At 41.4% G+C, this 17,210-nt stretch overlaps 1 protein-coding gene and 1 long non-coding RNA gene across 2 annotated transcripts in view; one reads left to right on the top strand and one right to left on the bottom strand.

The window, feature by feature from the left end:
* Positions 1-9,163: 9,163 nt before the first annotated feature.
* On the bottom strand, positions 9,164-15,323 carry LOC147254823 (extracellular calcium-sensing receptor-like). The gene is made up of 9 exons (XM_086216359.1): positions 13,849-15,323; positions 13,339-13,633; positions 13,124-13,210; positions 12,644-12,913; positions 12,192-12,398; positions 11,833-12,108; positions 10,699-10,926; positions 10,472-10,595; positions 9,164-10,110 (listed from the first exon to the last, which is right to left on the bottom strand). The coding sequence occupies exons 1-9, from the start codon at positions 14,100-14,102 to the stop codon at positions 9,200-9,202; spliced, it is 2,652 nt and encodes an 883-aa protein (XP_086072485.1). The 5' UTR covers positions 14,103-15,323; the 3' UTR covers positions 9,164-9,199.
* Positions 9,262-17,210, top strand: part of LOC147254821 (uncharacterized) — a 27,132-nt gene continuing 19,183 nt past the window's right edge. The window contains exons 1-3 of the long non-coding RNA XR_015118192.1: positions 9,262-9,416; positions 13,855-14,030; positions 15,172-15,289. This is a non-coding gene — a long non-coding RNA (uncharacterized LOC147254821). The remainder of the gene's footprint in view (positions 9,417-13,854; positions 14,031-15,171; positions 15,290-17,210) is intronic.

Here is a 17,210-nt window from a genome sequence, read left to right as displayed (position 1 = left end):
CCAGAAACTCAGTCTCCACGTTCTCCAGTTGTTCATCTCCAGTGCAGAGTGCTCCTCCAGCCTCCAGCCAGCCTGCTGGAGGAGGTGCAAACCTACACTGAAAAGTGTGTTCCCAGAATTGATTGACCTGAAATAAATTCAAAACTCTGTAATAAATACTGACAATATAATATGAACATTTCTGGTTGACAGACAGACAGATTACTTTATTAATCCCTTTGGGACGTTCCGCCAGGGAAATTGCAATCTCCTACACATTCACAGCACATATATATATATATATATATATATATATATATATATATATATATATATATATATATATATATAATTAGCATTATAATAATAATAATAATGATGATATAATATGATATAATTATAATATAATAATAATATAATAATAATAATAATAATAATAGCAGTAATAACAATAATGATGATGATATAATATGATATAATTGTATTATAATAATAATATAATATAATATAATAATGGTAATAGCAGCAGTAGTAATAATAATAATAATAATATACATTCTCTTGCTACTTGGGTTAATTATCATACCATGTTATTTCCATAGCTGATGTTATGGTGTTTGTCAGGACGTATCCTCAACAGAAACTCCTTGAGGCCTGGTATTTCTCCTCGACGGATGGCAATTCCTAGTGTGCCTCCCAGGTACGGCATGAAGCGTGGGGTCTGGAGTACAGTAGCTGTTGTCCAGGCTTCACTGGCGAGCCACTGAAGGCCTGTCACATTCTGCCTTATCACCTAAACAAAACATGATATGAATTAAATATTCATACTGCAATACAAGAAAAAACAGCTTAAGCAGGTTTACTCATTCATACACATGCAATCCTGTATAAATTAAATACAAATAATTCGGTCCAAATACATATCAGTATTACGGCTATGAAGTCTATCTTAAACAGTAATTTCTTTAAAAAAAATTGTGACATTTAGAATTTTATTAAAACCACTGTTTAATTTTCCTTTTTTGTTTTGACTTGAAACATTAAAATAAAAAAAAAACAACATAGTATCACTTACCTCTTTCAGGAGATGAATCATTTGACTCTCATGTGCAAATGCAATGACCACTCGCGCTGTAGATTCCTTCATTACTCCCACAATCCTGCTTAGTTCATCTGGGTCTTCACCCCAGGGCAAAACCTCTAAGTAGGCCAGACAAGCTTCACCAGACTTAGCCAGGTCAGACTGGAGGGTCTGGGCAGCATGAAGCCCATAATCATCACCAGTGACCAGGAGACCTACCCAGATCCACCGGAACCGATTTAGAATCTGAATCAAAGCACGTACCTGAACGAAAAGAGTGTGAAGTGTTTACAGTACTGGTTGGAATATTACTGCAGAGAAAAAAGGTTACACAGTGGAACAATGCTGATTACTGCTTAAGGCTCTTGTCTGAGAGCAAGTGGCTTGTCTCATATGAGATAGCCTAATATGTGGATTTGCAACACAGGAGTGATAACTCATGCATTTTGATATGGATAAATGTTCACCTGGAAAGCATCACTAGGGATCGTCCTAAAGAAGGATGGAAACTTTGCGCGGTTACTCAAGCAGGCACATGTGGCATAATAACTCACCTGTAAGAAAAAAAAAAAAAAAGAAAAAACAAACAAAAAAAACAAGCTTTGCACACTAAAAACAACTAATTCTTTCACATTTTATGTTTATAGTTGAAATAAAAGATTTAAATGCATAAGAACATCCACAAACTGTAAATATATTGAGGTGGATAACTTACCACAGGCACTCTGTACAAACCTAATACAGAGGAGATTGCAATTGTTCGTGTAGAAGAAGCATCTCCCACAATCCCGAGGACTGGAGGAGCCCCTTCACATGTCTTCTCTAATGTAAATTGTTCTTCTTGACCACTGGCTAATGACAATGCTGCACGGAATCCAATTTCTAGTTTCGCACAGTTATCATACAGAGTGTATCCCAAAGTCACATTAGGGAGCAGGTTGGAGTTTCTGTTGATTTCATTGGTAGCAAAGGCCATGGCTTGAGCATGCCTGAATCCCAGGACATCAAAACTAACACAAAAAGAAGAAAAAACTGTTTAAATAGATACCTTTAATTATTCTTGGATTTGAAAAAAAAAAAAAGTCAACAGGTTGCAATGAAACTGGGAGAAAAAGAAAATTATATCCTCACTATTTTCGTGTCATATCTCATAACGTAGAACATTTAACATTTTATTTTGCGGTTCCCAATTAGACTCACCCATAGCAGGTGGGCTTTTGTGGCCCTGAGGTAAAATGAAGATCTGGAAAGTCAGAAAAGAAGTGGATCCCAAACAGACCACCCAGAACCACATCTCCAGCCTCATGCATCCCATTAAGATGAAACTGTCCCTGTAATCTGCAGGAGGAGGAAGAAGATGGAGAAGACACAGCAAAAGAAAAGCACAGAGAGAACATGAAATGCATAAGTGAAGACAAGTTTGTATCCAAAGATGTCCACATGACTTTTCTTCCTGCTCTCCTTTTCTGAGCCCAATGATTTAGTTTAATGGCTATGCTATCCCTCTTTTATTGACTTGCAGTCAAGTTTAAACCTGCACACCACCCAGGGCAGGAAAAGTTGTTTGGGCAGGGCCTAAGATATTGTTGACTCCCACCATATCCAACTGTTCAAGTGTTTGAATCTGCAGATGATAGAGATGTCTGAATGTTGAATAAAAACCTCATACATCATTTCCCCCAAATCACACATGACCTTTGTATCAGGTCAACATATCAGATAAGCCGATGACAAATGTCTCCAGAGACACAAGCAGGTCAAATTCATTTTAACGATGTGTGAGAAATTCGGTGTATCACACTACTTTTCATTCAAATAGTTTGTCACAATGTCCACTAGAGGGTAGTAGCTTACTGAAACGCCTCATCAGAATGATCTTCCTGCATCCCGAATGTTCTGCTGCGGTTATTTGATTCAGGGTGTATTCCTCCCTTTATAAAGGAACTTGGCATAGGTAATATGTTCTGTTGCAATAAAAATCAATGTGCCGTATCAGATCTTTGTGATACGAGATATGCATGGAGTTTCTTTCTGTGCTTACACACATGAAACAAGACCAGTGATCAGCACAATGTGGAACTCTGTATGATCATTAAAAGGGCACAGTTACCACACCAAATTTATGGCTGGGGACATTGTCATTGTTGATGACTGAGCAGGTTCAATTGCACAGCAGTTGAAATGTAGAATTCTACATAGCTTACGCTCATAAAGATACTACAAATCATGGAGCAAAACGCAAGGGGTCTCGGGAGGTCTGAGACTCATGGCCTGCCCCCCTGACACACGGCAGGCTATAGAGTCCAGCATCACTCATGGTTTTGATCATATTTTGTGCATTATCCCAGAGCACTACTTGAACAGAAATTGGGACACCCCATGTTTAAAACAAATCAAATGCACCTGCATGACTTAGCCAGTTTGCAAAACCAGGAAATTAAATGTAGGAGGACTCTCTGCAGGGTAGAATCCTCAACAAGCACTGTGAAGTAGCTTAGACACGCTAGTCCGAATATCAGTGAAGCTGGTGACTGAAATGGACTGGAACAGGCTGCTGATGTTTTTTTTCACAAAGTCACACAGATTAGGTGGCACAAGGTTTGTGAGGGAGTGATGGCTGGGAATCTCATGACCTGAGCTCCACACACTGAGAAGATGTTTAATTCCTGCTCTATCAATAACTGATAGTGTCTGTTAGTTTTTCACTGTGCACAGGTTGTCTCTGGACATTTTCTCTCACTTCACCATTTGCTGAAAAGTTGGTTTTGCTGTGTCCCATAAACCTGTATTGTACATCAGTTTACATTTTGATTTTGCTGTTATCATTGGGGACTTACAACCTGCTGATGTGCTATTACACAAAGATGTGCAGATTAGGTTGCATTGACTGTGTGAGGTATCTGCATTTAAGTCAAGTTTCCCCAACAATCCAGACACCATCTTGAAAAATCTCCAAACTGTATGTATTGCACCACTTTACCTGCTCAACTGAGAGGCTCAGGTCACATTGCCATTATGTGGTTTTGGAGTGGATAACGAAGAATGAGAACACAAAGAACTGCTCTGCTGGTTTGCTCTCCATGGCCCGAGACTGGGCGATGATAGTAGACCTGGAGAGGAAACTAAAAATTCCACCACATATCACCCTGTCCAAATTTAGACTGGACATCTCCTTAGTCTCTGAGGCTACAAAGCAGATGGTCTTGCTGGAGCTAACAGTTCCCTGGAGGATAGGATGGAGGAGGCTCAAGAGGGAAAGAGGGAGAAATACCAGGAGCTAGTGGAGGATTGTCGGAGGAACGGTTGGAGGACCAGATGCATGCCAGTAGAAGTGGGCAGTTGGGGATTTGCCAGTCACTCCCTAAACAAGGCCTATGGCACATTGGGCATAATAGGTGCCATCCGAAAGAGAGCCCTGAACAGTGGCACAGAGGCTGCAGAGAAGCATCCAGATGGCTCTGGTTGAATAGGGAAGGGCAGTGGGGGCAGTAGACTGAAACATGGACACAGGCCGAGGTCTGATCAGCATTGTTTGGGTCATCAGGATGAGGGTGTTTGTTGTGAGACCAGAAACACCCAGTGACTCCAGGAAACAACACTGATGATGTGTCCAAGATAGCGCATCAGTGGATGTTTTTCGGAAACTAAGGCCAATATCACATACTTATGCTGGGAGCAGGTGGCATGGTGATGCAGTGGTTACTGTACTGATGACGTAACTGTTGTAATGTGAGGGGGAGATATGATTTACGGCCGTTGTAAAGAATAGCGAATAGAGAGCACAGGAGAAGTAAAACAAACTCAACCTGATACTAACCTGTGAGACTCTACTTTAAAACCAACACCAATACATGGTACCAGGAGTGAAAGGACTCATGATAAGGACATACTGAAATGATGGAGGGGATAAAACCGCCTGGTCATCTGCAGCTGGATGGAAATGTGGACGAATACTGGCGGGCATTCAAGCAACGTTTTCTTCTCTACCTCACGGCAATCGGGGCTGCGTCTAATTCAGGTGAACGCAATGTAGCTTTGCTGCTAACAGTGGCTGGCCTGCAAACTATTGAGGTGTTCAATACATTCACGTTTCTGGAGGAGGAGAAGGCAGATGATCTGGACACGGTGCTGAGACACTTTGATGACCCTGAAAAAATGAAGTTTATGAGAGATACGTTTTCCGCTCTCATATGCAAAAGCAAGGAGAGTCCTTCTGTGCTTTCTTATCTGACCTGAAGACTAAGGCTCAAACATGCAACTTTGGTGTACTTAAGGACTCCATAATATGAGATCAGGTCGTGTTTGGTGTATGTGACAAGCGGGTGAGAGAAAAAATGCTGAGCGACAGTAATCACACTTTAGACGGCGCCGTGAAGCTTTGCCACGCCAGTGAACTTTCGGCCATGCGTGCAAAAACTTTCAGACAGAGTAACACCGCAGCAACTGGTCCGAGTACAGTGACAGCCAGCTCAAGTACACTGGGACTGGAGAACATGTCGGTGGATGTTGTAAATAAAAAGGACACGGGAGGACGTGCAGAGCCACGGAAAATGATGCCCTATGACTGCAGACGATGCAGTAACAGACACGCAGCTCGACAGTGTCCTGCATACGGTAAAACTTGTGCAAAATGGGGTGGGAGAACCAATTTGCAAGGATGTGCCTTTGGGATGGAAAGTCGGAGGATAAAAAGACAGTGCATGCTGTTAACAAGGAAGAGGAGCTGTTTATTGGTACAGTGCAATGTGATGTAAGGCAGGCTGAAGGTGGAGCAGATGTGCATGCAGTGGATCTAGAGGGCGAAGTTTGGATTGCTCCTCTGCTGGCGAATAACACCATAGTTCCTTTTAAGCTTGACACGGGGGCTAAGGCAAACATAATAAGCTGGAGTGATGCACAAAATCTCAAAGTGAAACCCAAGCTATCGACCAAAACAGTTGCTTTGAAGGCGTATAATGGGCAGAGCGCACTGACAGCTGACAATTAAGCACAAGAACCGCCTTCATCATTTGATGTTCACTGTCCTGCCTAACGGACATGAGACATTATTGGGGGATAAAGCTTGTGTGGATTTGGGCTTAGTTAAATGAGTTTTTGCCATAAATGAAGAGGCAAATGTGCAAAGTGCCCCGCTTGTACCTGTAATCCATGCACCCAGAAGAGTCCCACTTGCTCTACATGACAGACTGAAGGCAGAACTAGACCGCATGGAGAGCCTGGCTGTCATAAAGAAAGCAGAAGAGCCCACAGACGGGGTAAATTCTATGGTCTGCGTCAGCTCAATCACTTGCAGTCTACCTACCAAGCTGAAAAGGAACAGATCCTCTGATATCACTGGAAGATATAGGTTAACCAGGGTCATCAGGGGTCACAGGTGACTCTGTAGGTATAAACACTTGACCTAAGCATGCATTAGATGAAGACATTCAGTGCTTACCACACCTCCTCTGGCAGACAGTAAGGACGAAATAGAACTGATACTTGCAGGATATTTGGAAAATCATCAAATAGAGTCTTTCACACAGTGTCATTCAAAATGTATTCACACCACATTATTCACATTGCCCACGGGGAAAAGATGTGGATTCTTCATCTCTGGACTGACTTCAGTCACACTTTTCGGTGTGGACACAGAGGGTTTGGTCTCAGCAGCCCTCCAAGTGTAAGAGATTATTCTTCGACTTATACAGCTTGTGCTGTATATGTGATGCCCACTAAGTGTTATCACATTTGTTTTGTGAATTTAACATTTTATGTTTTCATCTTATTTCCATGTGTCACCAGTCTCTTTCCACCATAATCTTGTAGTTTCCGCAGCAAGCGTAATTTATGTGTTTGTCGTCAGCAGGGGGCAGTCAAGCACTTTACTTAACTTCAGGGCCGTCTTTACGACAGTAGGGGTCACGTTCCAGGCACCCTCTTTCGTACTGCAATATAAGTGAACAGATGTGTAGCGGCCTTGTCTCATTTATTAGGGCCTGAGCCAGTCCCTGGCGAAGACCCTATTATGTTTCGAAGTCACACTCGCCACTTCAAAAGTAAATTTGACCCCCTAAACATGCATGAAAACTCACCAAATTTGGTAAGCACATCGGGTGCGGCGAAAAATTCGATAATTAAAAAAAAAAGAGGCGCTCTACTCAATAGCGCCACCTACATACACAAAAAACCACGCCACAGACTGTAGGAATGTCCTACAGACATGGGACAAACACCATTGAACTCGTCTCATCAAGACGGATAAATCATACACTCACACCCCTGACCTAACTGTAACAGGATGTCCACAATTTGGACACGAATGTCTAATTTTGGACAATTTTGCGCCCCGAACAAAATCTATCTCCTCCTATACCGTAAATGCCAGGGCTTCCAAACTTTCACACATTACTCTCCCAACTGTGCTGATTAAAAGTTGTTCAAGGTTAATATACTACGCGCTCGGTTTGGATTTTATGAGCCGTCAAAGTGGGGGAGACACTTTTCGCCTTACAATGGAAGTCTATGGGGAGAGCGTGTCCTCTCAGGGTACATACTCTCAAACAAATGCTTCTCACATCTACACCATACATTCCACAGCTTTTAAAAACACACCACTGTATTCCTGACAAAAATCCCTACAAAAATATGGTATTTTGTGTGACTTTTGACCAACGTATGCCGACTTATTCACCTTTTACACACTACATTTCTCTGAATCCTCCACTCTCTCCACTCCAGCACAGATCAGACACAGTGCAGCGGGGGAGGGGCTCTTAAAGGGCCAGCTGGCAGCTCTGCTCTCAGCTCTGCTCTCAGCTCTGACAGAGATGGCAGAGAGCGAGCAGAGAAGGGAGGGGCTCTTAAAGGGCCGGGTCTCAGCTCTGCTCTCACACTGTGCAGCGAACTGAGGCTCGTATCTCCTAAACTACAAGGCCTAGGGATTTGCCGATTACACCGTTGGATTCGGGCCGGTGTCAAGGACGCGGCCGTAGGCCGCGCGGGGGCTCAGGCCCTAACAACGCTGCTTGCAGCTTTAATTTCTTCTGTTTTCAGGTGGGTGAGACTGTAAACTATAGGACACTATTTTAACATGTTGCTAAATTTCGGAATACTCAGGAAAGACGGTGTTGTAATAATACATGAACATATAAGTGATGCCAACATCGTAGCATGTTTAGCAGGTGTATCATGAGTGAGAGCGCCACTTTGTTTATATCCAAAGTCACGTCAGTCTGAGTTTTTGTAGACTTCTTAATATTGTTAAAATGTGTCAGATTGTTTAAAATTATTCAAAATGTGATAAAAAAAATAATTAGGTAAAAGCCTTGCTGTTTTAAAAACTAGAATTAAAAACTGTCATTTCATATACTGTATAAGGGTTTAAAACTAGTTCAAATCTGTCAGCTCATGCTCGTTAAAAGGGTAAAAGTTAAAAGGGTACGTGAAAAGAGAAAGCTATTAAGAGTCACTTGTTAGCGGTGGAATCTATATTTTATTTTATTTTAAGGTTATGAGACAACCCATAAGTGTCACAGTGGTTACTTCGTTTTGATTTAGTGAATCAGTAAAACTTATAACCTAGTTACGAGACTGAAGGTGAAAATGTTATTTTAGTTGGGGTAACTGGAACAACACAGTTTAGAATAGTATATATGGTGAATGTTGAAATATGTGAAAAGACAAGGTGAAACTATTTTTTTGAAGTTGTGTTTTTGTCACATAAAACAGATAGTGATGATGTCAAGGTGGAAGTACTGACCATGTAAAACAAGAAGGTGTGTATTGCATTTGTTTAATGAATCTTCTCTCTCTTTCTGTTGAGAGAGACAAGTGAACCGACATGAAGTTGCCCTGTCTCATTTGGTATAAACTGTTTATATGGTGTCACTCAGTTCCAGTAACATATACATGTATTGTACGTACAAAACATACATTATGAATTTGATTGAATAATGACAAATTGTTCATACTATGCTTTAAATCCTTCTTAACCCAGGGAAAGGAGGAATAAATTATCAAATAAAACAACAACAATGATTCTTCCAAACTTTTTTATACAGTTTCTTTAATGTGTCTTGATTCTTCTGGTGCAACCGTTGTCGAATATAGAATGAAGACTGAATCAAATACAATTAGTTTTAAATAAAGGTCTATATTTCACTTGCAAATGCCTCGACCCATGATTGCTTTCTTTGTGTTTCTCTCTGGCCTCAGCAGGATGATGTAACATTTGGGTCCAAACAGTGCCACCAAAAGACCAAAACTGGAGGCCAGGATGGCAAACACTTCCACTGCATCTGCATATTTCCCTGGAGAGTTGACATAAGCTGGGACAAAGGCCACCCACACAGCACAGAAGATCAGCATACTGAAGGTGATAAATTTGGCCTCATTGAAGTTGTCTGGAAGGTTTCTGGCTAGAAATGCCAGCAGGAAGCTGAGGATGGCCAGTAAGCCAATATAACCCAGTAACACAGCAAAACCAACTGTGGACCCGACCACACACTCATAAACTATCTTGTCATTGTGGTATTGAGTGTTTTTATGAGGACTTGGTGAGGCTGATACAAGCCAAGCAGTACAGACTGCTGGCTGAATAGAAGTGAGACCCAAGACAGTCCCTCTCTGCTGCATAGCACCAAACCACTTCAGACTGGCTCCTCCTCCTGGTTTGGAGGCCTTGAACACGGCCAGAACCACCATAGTTTTTACCAGAATACATGAGACACAAAGCACAAAGCTGATCCCAAATGCTGCATGTCTCAGCTGGCACGTCCATAGTCTGGGACGGCCAATGAACAACAATGAGCACAGGAAGCACAGTTTAAGTGAAACCAAGAGCAGGAAACTCAGTTCTGAATTGTTAGCACGTACTATAGGTGTACTGCGATGATAGATGAAGATTCCCAGAACGACAGCACAGATAAGTGTGCCCAGCAACGATGATGTTGTCAGGCAGATACCCAGAGGTTCATGGTAGGAGAGGAACTCTGTTTTCTTAGGAACACAGTTGTCATGCTGAGGATTGGACCAGAAATCCTCTGGACAGCTGGTGCACTCCATGGAGTCTAAGAAAGGACAGAAGGTGTTCATCTTAATATCAGTTAATTCCTTCATCTTCACCACTTTCTTTTTCCTCTCAAATCAAACATTGGCAGTTCATCAAACCTGACTGTCCTCCTTGTGCCCCCCTGCTTTGTTGGCTGCATCTGTTTTTTAAAAAATCTGACTGTGAGGAGTTTCACAGGGAAGAGGTAGCTTGTTGGAGGTTTATGCTGTTCTTGCCCCATTCATGACCTCATCCGGCTTCCAACCTGCAGACACTACCAAAAGTGTCTGTACAGATGCCCAACCAAGCCAGATGCAACACAGTGAGACTCCTGTTTATAGTAAATACCCAACCTGTACTGTTTGAAAGGTGATACCCACCTGTCTTGTTGCTGATTTTTCCATCAGAACAAGGGATACAGTCAAAACAGCACTCAGGTTCCCCCTTCTTTCTGGCCATTCGAGTACCAGGGGGACAACTCTCACTGCACACTGACTGGGGAGGCTGTGTGGAGGAACAAAAAAAACCTTGTATTGTACACCAGTTTACATTTTGATTTTGCTGTTATCATTGGGGACTATTATATGTCTTAAAAAAACAGAATCACCTGGCTGGATTTAAAGTTCCAGAAGATTTTGTTTTCATTCAGTGTTAGCTCTCCGCCTTTGAACACTGTCTCTTTAACCTCACCAACATTCTGGACTTTAGCTCTTCCATCAGGGAGCCACAGCCAGTTCATGACATCATAGATGGGTAAAACATCACCATTTTCATCAAATGACACTTGATCACCAAATGGTGTGGTGAAGTTAATCTTTTGCAAGTAATACACAAGCTGTGGAAATTAGAGTAAAAGACAGAGGTCATATGAACTTTTCGTGAAACTGCATATTAAGGGTTAAGTCGGACTGTAGAAGCATTTAGAGATCATGTAACTACTGAGGTATTGTCGTGTATTTCTGGGTAAAACAGGACAGAGAGGTAGGAAATATTTTTCGGAGGAATTTGGTCGGAACGCTGAAAATGGACTGCATGGACATGACCAGTGATATGACAGCAAGGGAGGAAGACAAATGTTGCAGACATTTAGTTGTGGAAACATTGACTCATATATTTTGAGTATAATCTGGAGTCATCTCACACCCACCTTCCTCGAAATAAATTTTAGCCCGTGGGCCTGTTACAGTGACATTTTGGGTAAATCATGTTTTTTAGGTGAGGAATGCCCAACACCAACCTAATATTTAAGCAAGCTTGCTAGTGTGTCTGAGCTTGTAGACTGACTGTAAATGCATGGCGGCACACATTGGTGATTGATTTACTGTTGGAGATCATTATATCATTGATTGAATCTGGTTAGTACATGTTCAGTGCAAAACATTTTGGTTTTATGTGGGTTTTTTTTTTATATGAATGATAAGTCAATTTATCAATTATATGACATTCTGATTGGAAAGAGTTGACCTAATTTTTCGCATATGTTGTTGAACAATTGGACTTCGGACCTCAACTAAAATGTTTACAATTTTTGAATTTCATCATGATATTTAATATTCTCTTCTCTTTTTGTTGCACTCAAGCACAATCACTGTCATCCTGTTGCAGTTAAAACACAATGAGGTATCTGCAAAGATTACAGTTTCAGAGGTTTCAAAGATATGTTTTTATATCTAAAGGCTGTATTGTAATGAATAGGACATGATACAGTCATATCAATAGGAGGTGTAAGTTGATAACACACCTGCCACGGCTCCAGTCTTTGCAGTGTAGCACAGCTGCTCCCGCTGAAAGGCCCTCTCCCTGGCACACACTGCAGCATGTCATCAAGGGCGTGTGCCAGAGCATAAACAGCCTTGTAAACATTGTACTCAGATCTGAGGTTAGAAACATCCAGAAACTCAGTCTCCACGTTCTCCAGTTGTTCATCTCCAGTGCAGAGTGCTCCTCCAGCCTCCAGCCAACCTGCTGGAGGAGGTGCAAACCGACACTGAAAAGTGTGTTCCCAGAATTGATTGACCTGAAATAGTCAAAATTAAGGATGACAAATACAGACAATATATTATGAGGCTACCACTTAATACTGCATAGTTGCATTCATACCATGTTATTTCCATAGCTGATGTTATGGTGTTTGTCAGGACGTATCCTCAACAGAAACTCCTTGAGGCCTGGTATTTCTCCTCGACGGATGGCAATTCCTAGTGTGCCTCCCAGGTACGGCATGAAGCGTGGGGTCTGGAGTACAGCAGCTGTTGTCCAGGCTTCACTGGCGAGCCACTGAAGGCCTGTCACATTCTGCCTCATCACCTGAACAGGACATGATACAGATATGTTCATACTGCAATACCAGAAATTTCGAGATTAAAATGCCTACTCCTTAATACAAATTTACAATCGTGTATTACATATTATTTGGACCAGAAACTTTTCACCATATCAGCAGATTTAAGAAATGTGTCTTGTTAAATTTATAATTTTAACTAATTTTTGTAGTTAGGAAAAGATGTTGACTTGACTTGAAACATGCAAGATGACAAAATATTATCACTTACTTCATTCAGGAGATGAAGCACATGAGTCTCCTGTGCAAATGCAATGACCACTCGCGCTGTAGATTCCTTCATTATTCCCACAATCCTGCTTAGTTCGTCTGGGTCTTCACCCCAGGGCAAAACCTCTAGATAGGCCAGACAAGCTGCACCAGACTTAGCCAGGTCAGACTGGAGGGTCCGGGCAGCATGAAGCCCATAATCATCATCACTGACCAGGAGACCTACCCAGGTCCACCGGAACCGATTTAGAATCTGAATCAAAGCACGTACCTGAACGAAAAGAGTGTGAAGTGTTTACAGTACTGGTTGGAATATTACTGCAGAGAAAAAAGGTTGCACAGTGGAACATTGTTTCTTTCTGCTCATAGCTTTTATCAGAATGCATGTGTGCTGACATAAATGAAAAAGTCTGATATGTTCAATCATAACAACAGGAATGACAACAACACAGGCATGTTGATGTTGCAGAGGCATGTTCACCTGGAAAGCATCACTAGGGATCGTCCTAAAGAAGGATGGAAACTTGTCCCTGTTACTCAAGCAGGCACATGTGGCAAAATAACTCACCTGTGAAAGAAAATGTCTGTAAATTCCAAAATCCATTCAATCCCTTTACAACTGAAATAACACTTGTGCATGAGTCAGAACACGAACAGTATCTAAATACAATCAGGTAAACTGTACGGCAAACTTACCATCGGCACTCTGTACAAACCTAATACAGAGGAGATTGCAATAGATCGGGTAGAGGATGAATCTCCCACAATCCCGAGGACTGGAGGAGCCCCTTCACATGTCTTCTCTAATGTAAATTGTTCTTCTTGACCACTGGCTAATGACAATGCTGCACGGAATCCAATTCCTAGTGTCACGCAGTTATCATACAGAGTGTATCCCAAAGTCACATTAGGGAGCAGGTTGGAGTTTCTGTTGATTTCACTGATGGCAAAAGCCATGGCTTGAACACGTTTGAATCCAAGGACATCAAAACTAGCACAAAACAACAAATATTCTTCATGTAGTAGATTTCATAACCAATGATGACAGATAACACTAATTATCTTTGCATTTGAGAAAAAAGGGGGAAAATAGTCAAAAAGTACCAATACAAATGATACAAAAGCATAGTTATATATTTATTATTTTCTATCTTTGAACTGAGAATATTCAACTTTTTCTGCTTTTTTCTGTTTCCCAACACTCACCCATAGCAGGTAGGCTGTTCTGGCTCTGAGGTAAAAGAAAGATCTGGAACGGAAGAAAATAAGTGGAGTCCAAACAGACCACCCAGAACCACATCTCCAGCCTTGTGCACCCCATTAAGATGAAACTGTCCCTGTAATCTGCAGGAAGTGGAAGAAGAAAGGGAAGACACAGCAGTAGGAAGGTAGCAAGACACCATCAAATACATAAGAGAAAGCAAGTTTGTATCCAAAGATGACCACATGACTTTCCTCATGTTTTCCCTCTCTAAGCCCAGTGATTTAGCTGAAATAATATGTCATCCCCTTGTATTTTCCTCCAGTTTTTAATCCTCCACACAACCCATCAGGGCAGGAGGAGAGGTTGGGGCAGGGCCTCAGATGTATTTCACTCCCCCTATAGCCAGCCATTTGAGGTCAAGGATGATAGAGACTTCTGAAATTTGCATAAAAGAATATCTCATAATTTCCCTCAAAACCCAGATGACTACAGTTAAAAGCGTTGCGCATTGACACATACTGTATGTATCAGATAAGCTGATGACAGACAGACATAAACAGATCAAATTCATCCTAAAGATGTGAAGTAAATCTGGTGTATGGATGCCCCGACAAACAATGTACCAAAATGTCCATTAGGTGGTAGCAGTTTCCTGAAACGCTTCATGAGAATGGTCTTCCTGCATCCCAAATTCTCTGCTGCAGTTGTTTGAATTGTGGTTGCTACATCCTTTAATCAAGGAACTTGACATAAATTATGCTCCGTTGCATATAAAAAAACGAATGTACCATTTGAGATCTTTGTGATTTGAGATATGCATGGAGTGCTTGTTTCCAGTATGTTATCATATATGTTTCTGGCTGAGTGAATTCTATTGAACACCAGCTGAAATGTAGAATTCCACATGGCTTATGCTCATGAAGGTGGCTTAAATCCTAGTGCAAGATACCGGGGGTCACAGGAAGTCGGTAACTCCATGATTGACACTTGGTAATCTGAAAATCTCAAAAGTAGTACGAAAAATTATTTGTCACTTGCAGTAATCACGGAGAATGTATATTTGAACTTACTATTTCCACTATTCATTTCCAAAACAGTAAAATGTTTGCTCAAATGCTGTGAAATGGCATTTTGAAAAGGTTCTTTCTTGGGCTGATGTTGGTGTATGATTTAAAGTGGTGTTTCCTCAGGGGACCTGACTTTTGGGGATCTACAATTTTAACACCATTGTCTCTGTGCCATAAAGCTGCATGTCTTTACCAGTTGACACTTTTTATTCAGGAAAACCTTGATAGTTAAATTCAGGTCTGCTTTCCTATTCTCAGGTTTAGCCGTCTATTCACCTTTTTGGCGGGCCATTGTCCACCCCAGTACCTCCCCACAGGAGATACCACCTCACCCCATTCTTTCCCTGCCCCACTGGACCTGGAGCCAGCAGGATTGGTAACGAACCAGAACTTTTAGAGTGGACAGACCACTCCCTCATCCTAGCCTTTCCTTCCTCCTACTGGGTGGTGTTGAACTTAGACTTTTAGGGTGAATCTAACTTGAATTTTTGGCCTGTGCCTTCCACCCGGTATCTCTCCACTCTCATTTTAGTCTTTCCTTATCACACGAGAACTGCAGCTAACAGGACAGGTGATGAACTGGGACTTAAACAGTGGACCGTACATCCCATCACCCTCGCCTTTGCCTGTCCCTAATTGGAGGTGTTACGCCAGAACGCTTACAGTGAATCTAACTGAACTTAAATAAATCCCTGAGTTTAGTTTTTTTTTTCAATTTATATTTTGAAGCTGCCTGTCACAATTATCCAGTAGTTGTTTAACTTTCATCAGTGGTAGAATAGAGGTCAGACAGATGTGTTACACATATCAGTCAGTTTGGTGTTAAGCTGTGAGCAGATTACCAAGAAGCACAAAATTGCTGCTTTTTGACTCCACTTTGCTGAAAAGGGGAAATTCCCAGGAGGTCCATGAAAGGAAGGATCAAGTCAAAGCTAATCTGACTCGCCAATGAGGTAAAGTGGGCCACATGTGGATTATTGTTAGTGGGCCAATATTTCTGATAGAGCTAATGAGTCTATGTGGGCCTCACAATAGGAAGTGCAGCAGTCTAAGCTGTGAAATGCAAGCTTCCCCCGTAGCTCCCTTTGCAGTTTGACAGTACATGCTGCCACTTTACCTCAGTTCTCGCCAAGACATATTTATGAGGACTGCAACTAATGAATGAGTACAAGAAGTCAAATAATAGAACAATAATTCAGTAAATGAGTACAATGATTGAATACAAGATCACAATACTAATAATGTACATCAAAACAATAAAATGGAAGGGAGATGATTGAATGTCTCAAAGAAAATCTAAAAATAAATCACAATTTTCCATTTGAATTACTTCATTTAATCAAGTATGAAATGATATCAATATACTTTATTGTTGGATGGCTTACTTCCATCTAATTTCCCACCTCATTACCTAAAAGAGACAACAGGTGTCTTTCTCATACTGGAAACTGCTCTTCTCTCCCGTTTCTGGTGATTGGTGATACAGTAGTAAAAGCACAGACTGCCCTGGATAATGAGCTCATGGCTGATTGTCTTCTGGAATATAAATGAATAAATCAATGGTCTTTCAGTTCATAGAGTCCACCAGATGTAAAAGTGAACAGGACAAGAAAAACCATATCCCACACTTCTATGACACTTTTATGCAAGAAAATAAGAATGAACATCTCTCTTCCTCTCAAGTGCAGTTTCGCACCCTGCAGACGTGGGGGTGGACTAGACCTTTAACAGTGCTGTGGTGGTTTTTTGATGCTTATTCAAATTTCTTGTGTTTCAACCAAAGGGTCTTCAGGAGGTGGTCCATGACCCCTAAGGGAGGGTTGCGAAATTTTTGGTTGATAATGTTTCATATTTTTTAAATTTATCAAAAAATCCCCAATTTTTTCCCACAAATTTAAATGTCTGTCAATATACAATAATATGAATCTGACCAAGAGCAGGAAACTGAGTTCTGAATTGTTGGCGCGTACTATAGGTGTACTGCGATGGTAGATGAAGATCCCAAGAACAAATGTACAGACAAACATGCCCAGCAACGAGGCAGTTGTCAAACAGATACCCAGTGGTTCATGGTAGGAGAGAAACTCTATTTTCTTTGGGACACAGTGGTCACGTTTGGAGCCAGACCAAAAATCTTCCGGACAACTCATGCACTCCGTGGAGTCTAAGAGAAATAGAAAGACTGTATGAATTCTTGTCCCGTGATAGACGAACAATGTGTAGAGGGTGTACCCCACCTCCCCTCTCACCCGTAACAAACTGACCCTTGCTCCGTGACCCTTTAGGCTTAGATAAAG

This window comes from Aulostomus chinensis, chromosome 10 (assembly GCF_037954235.1).
Source record: "Aulostomus chinensis isolate RoL2024-O1b breed Wild chromosome 10, RoL_Achi_v1.0, whole genome shotgun sequence".
NCBI classification, from domain to species: domain Eukaryota; kingdom Metazoa; phylum Chordata; class Actinopteri; order Syngnathiformes; family Aulostomidae; genus Aulostomus; species Aulostomus chinensis.
Note: the sequence above shows the minus strand (reverse complement) of the source record. Positions and strands in the feature narration are given on the sequence as shown.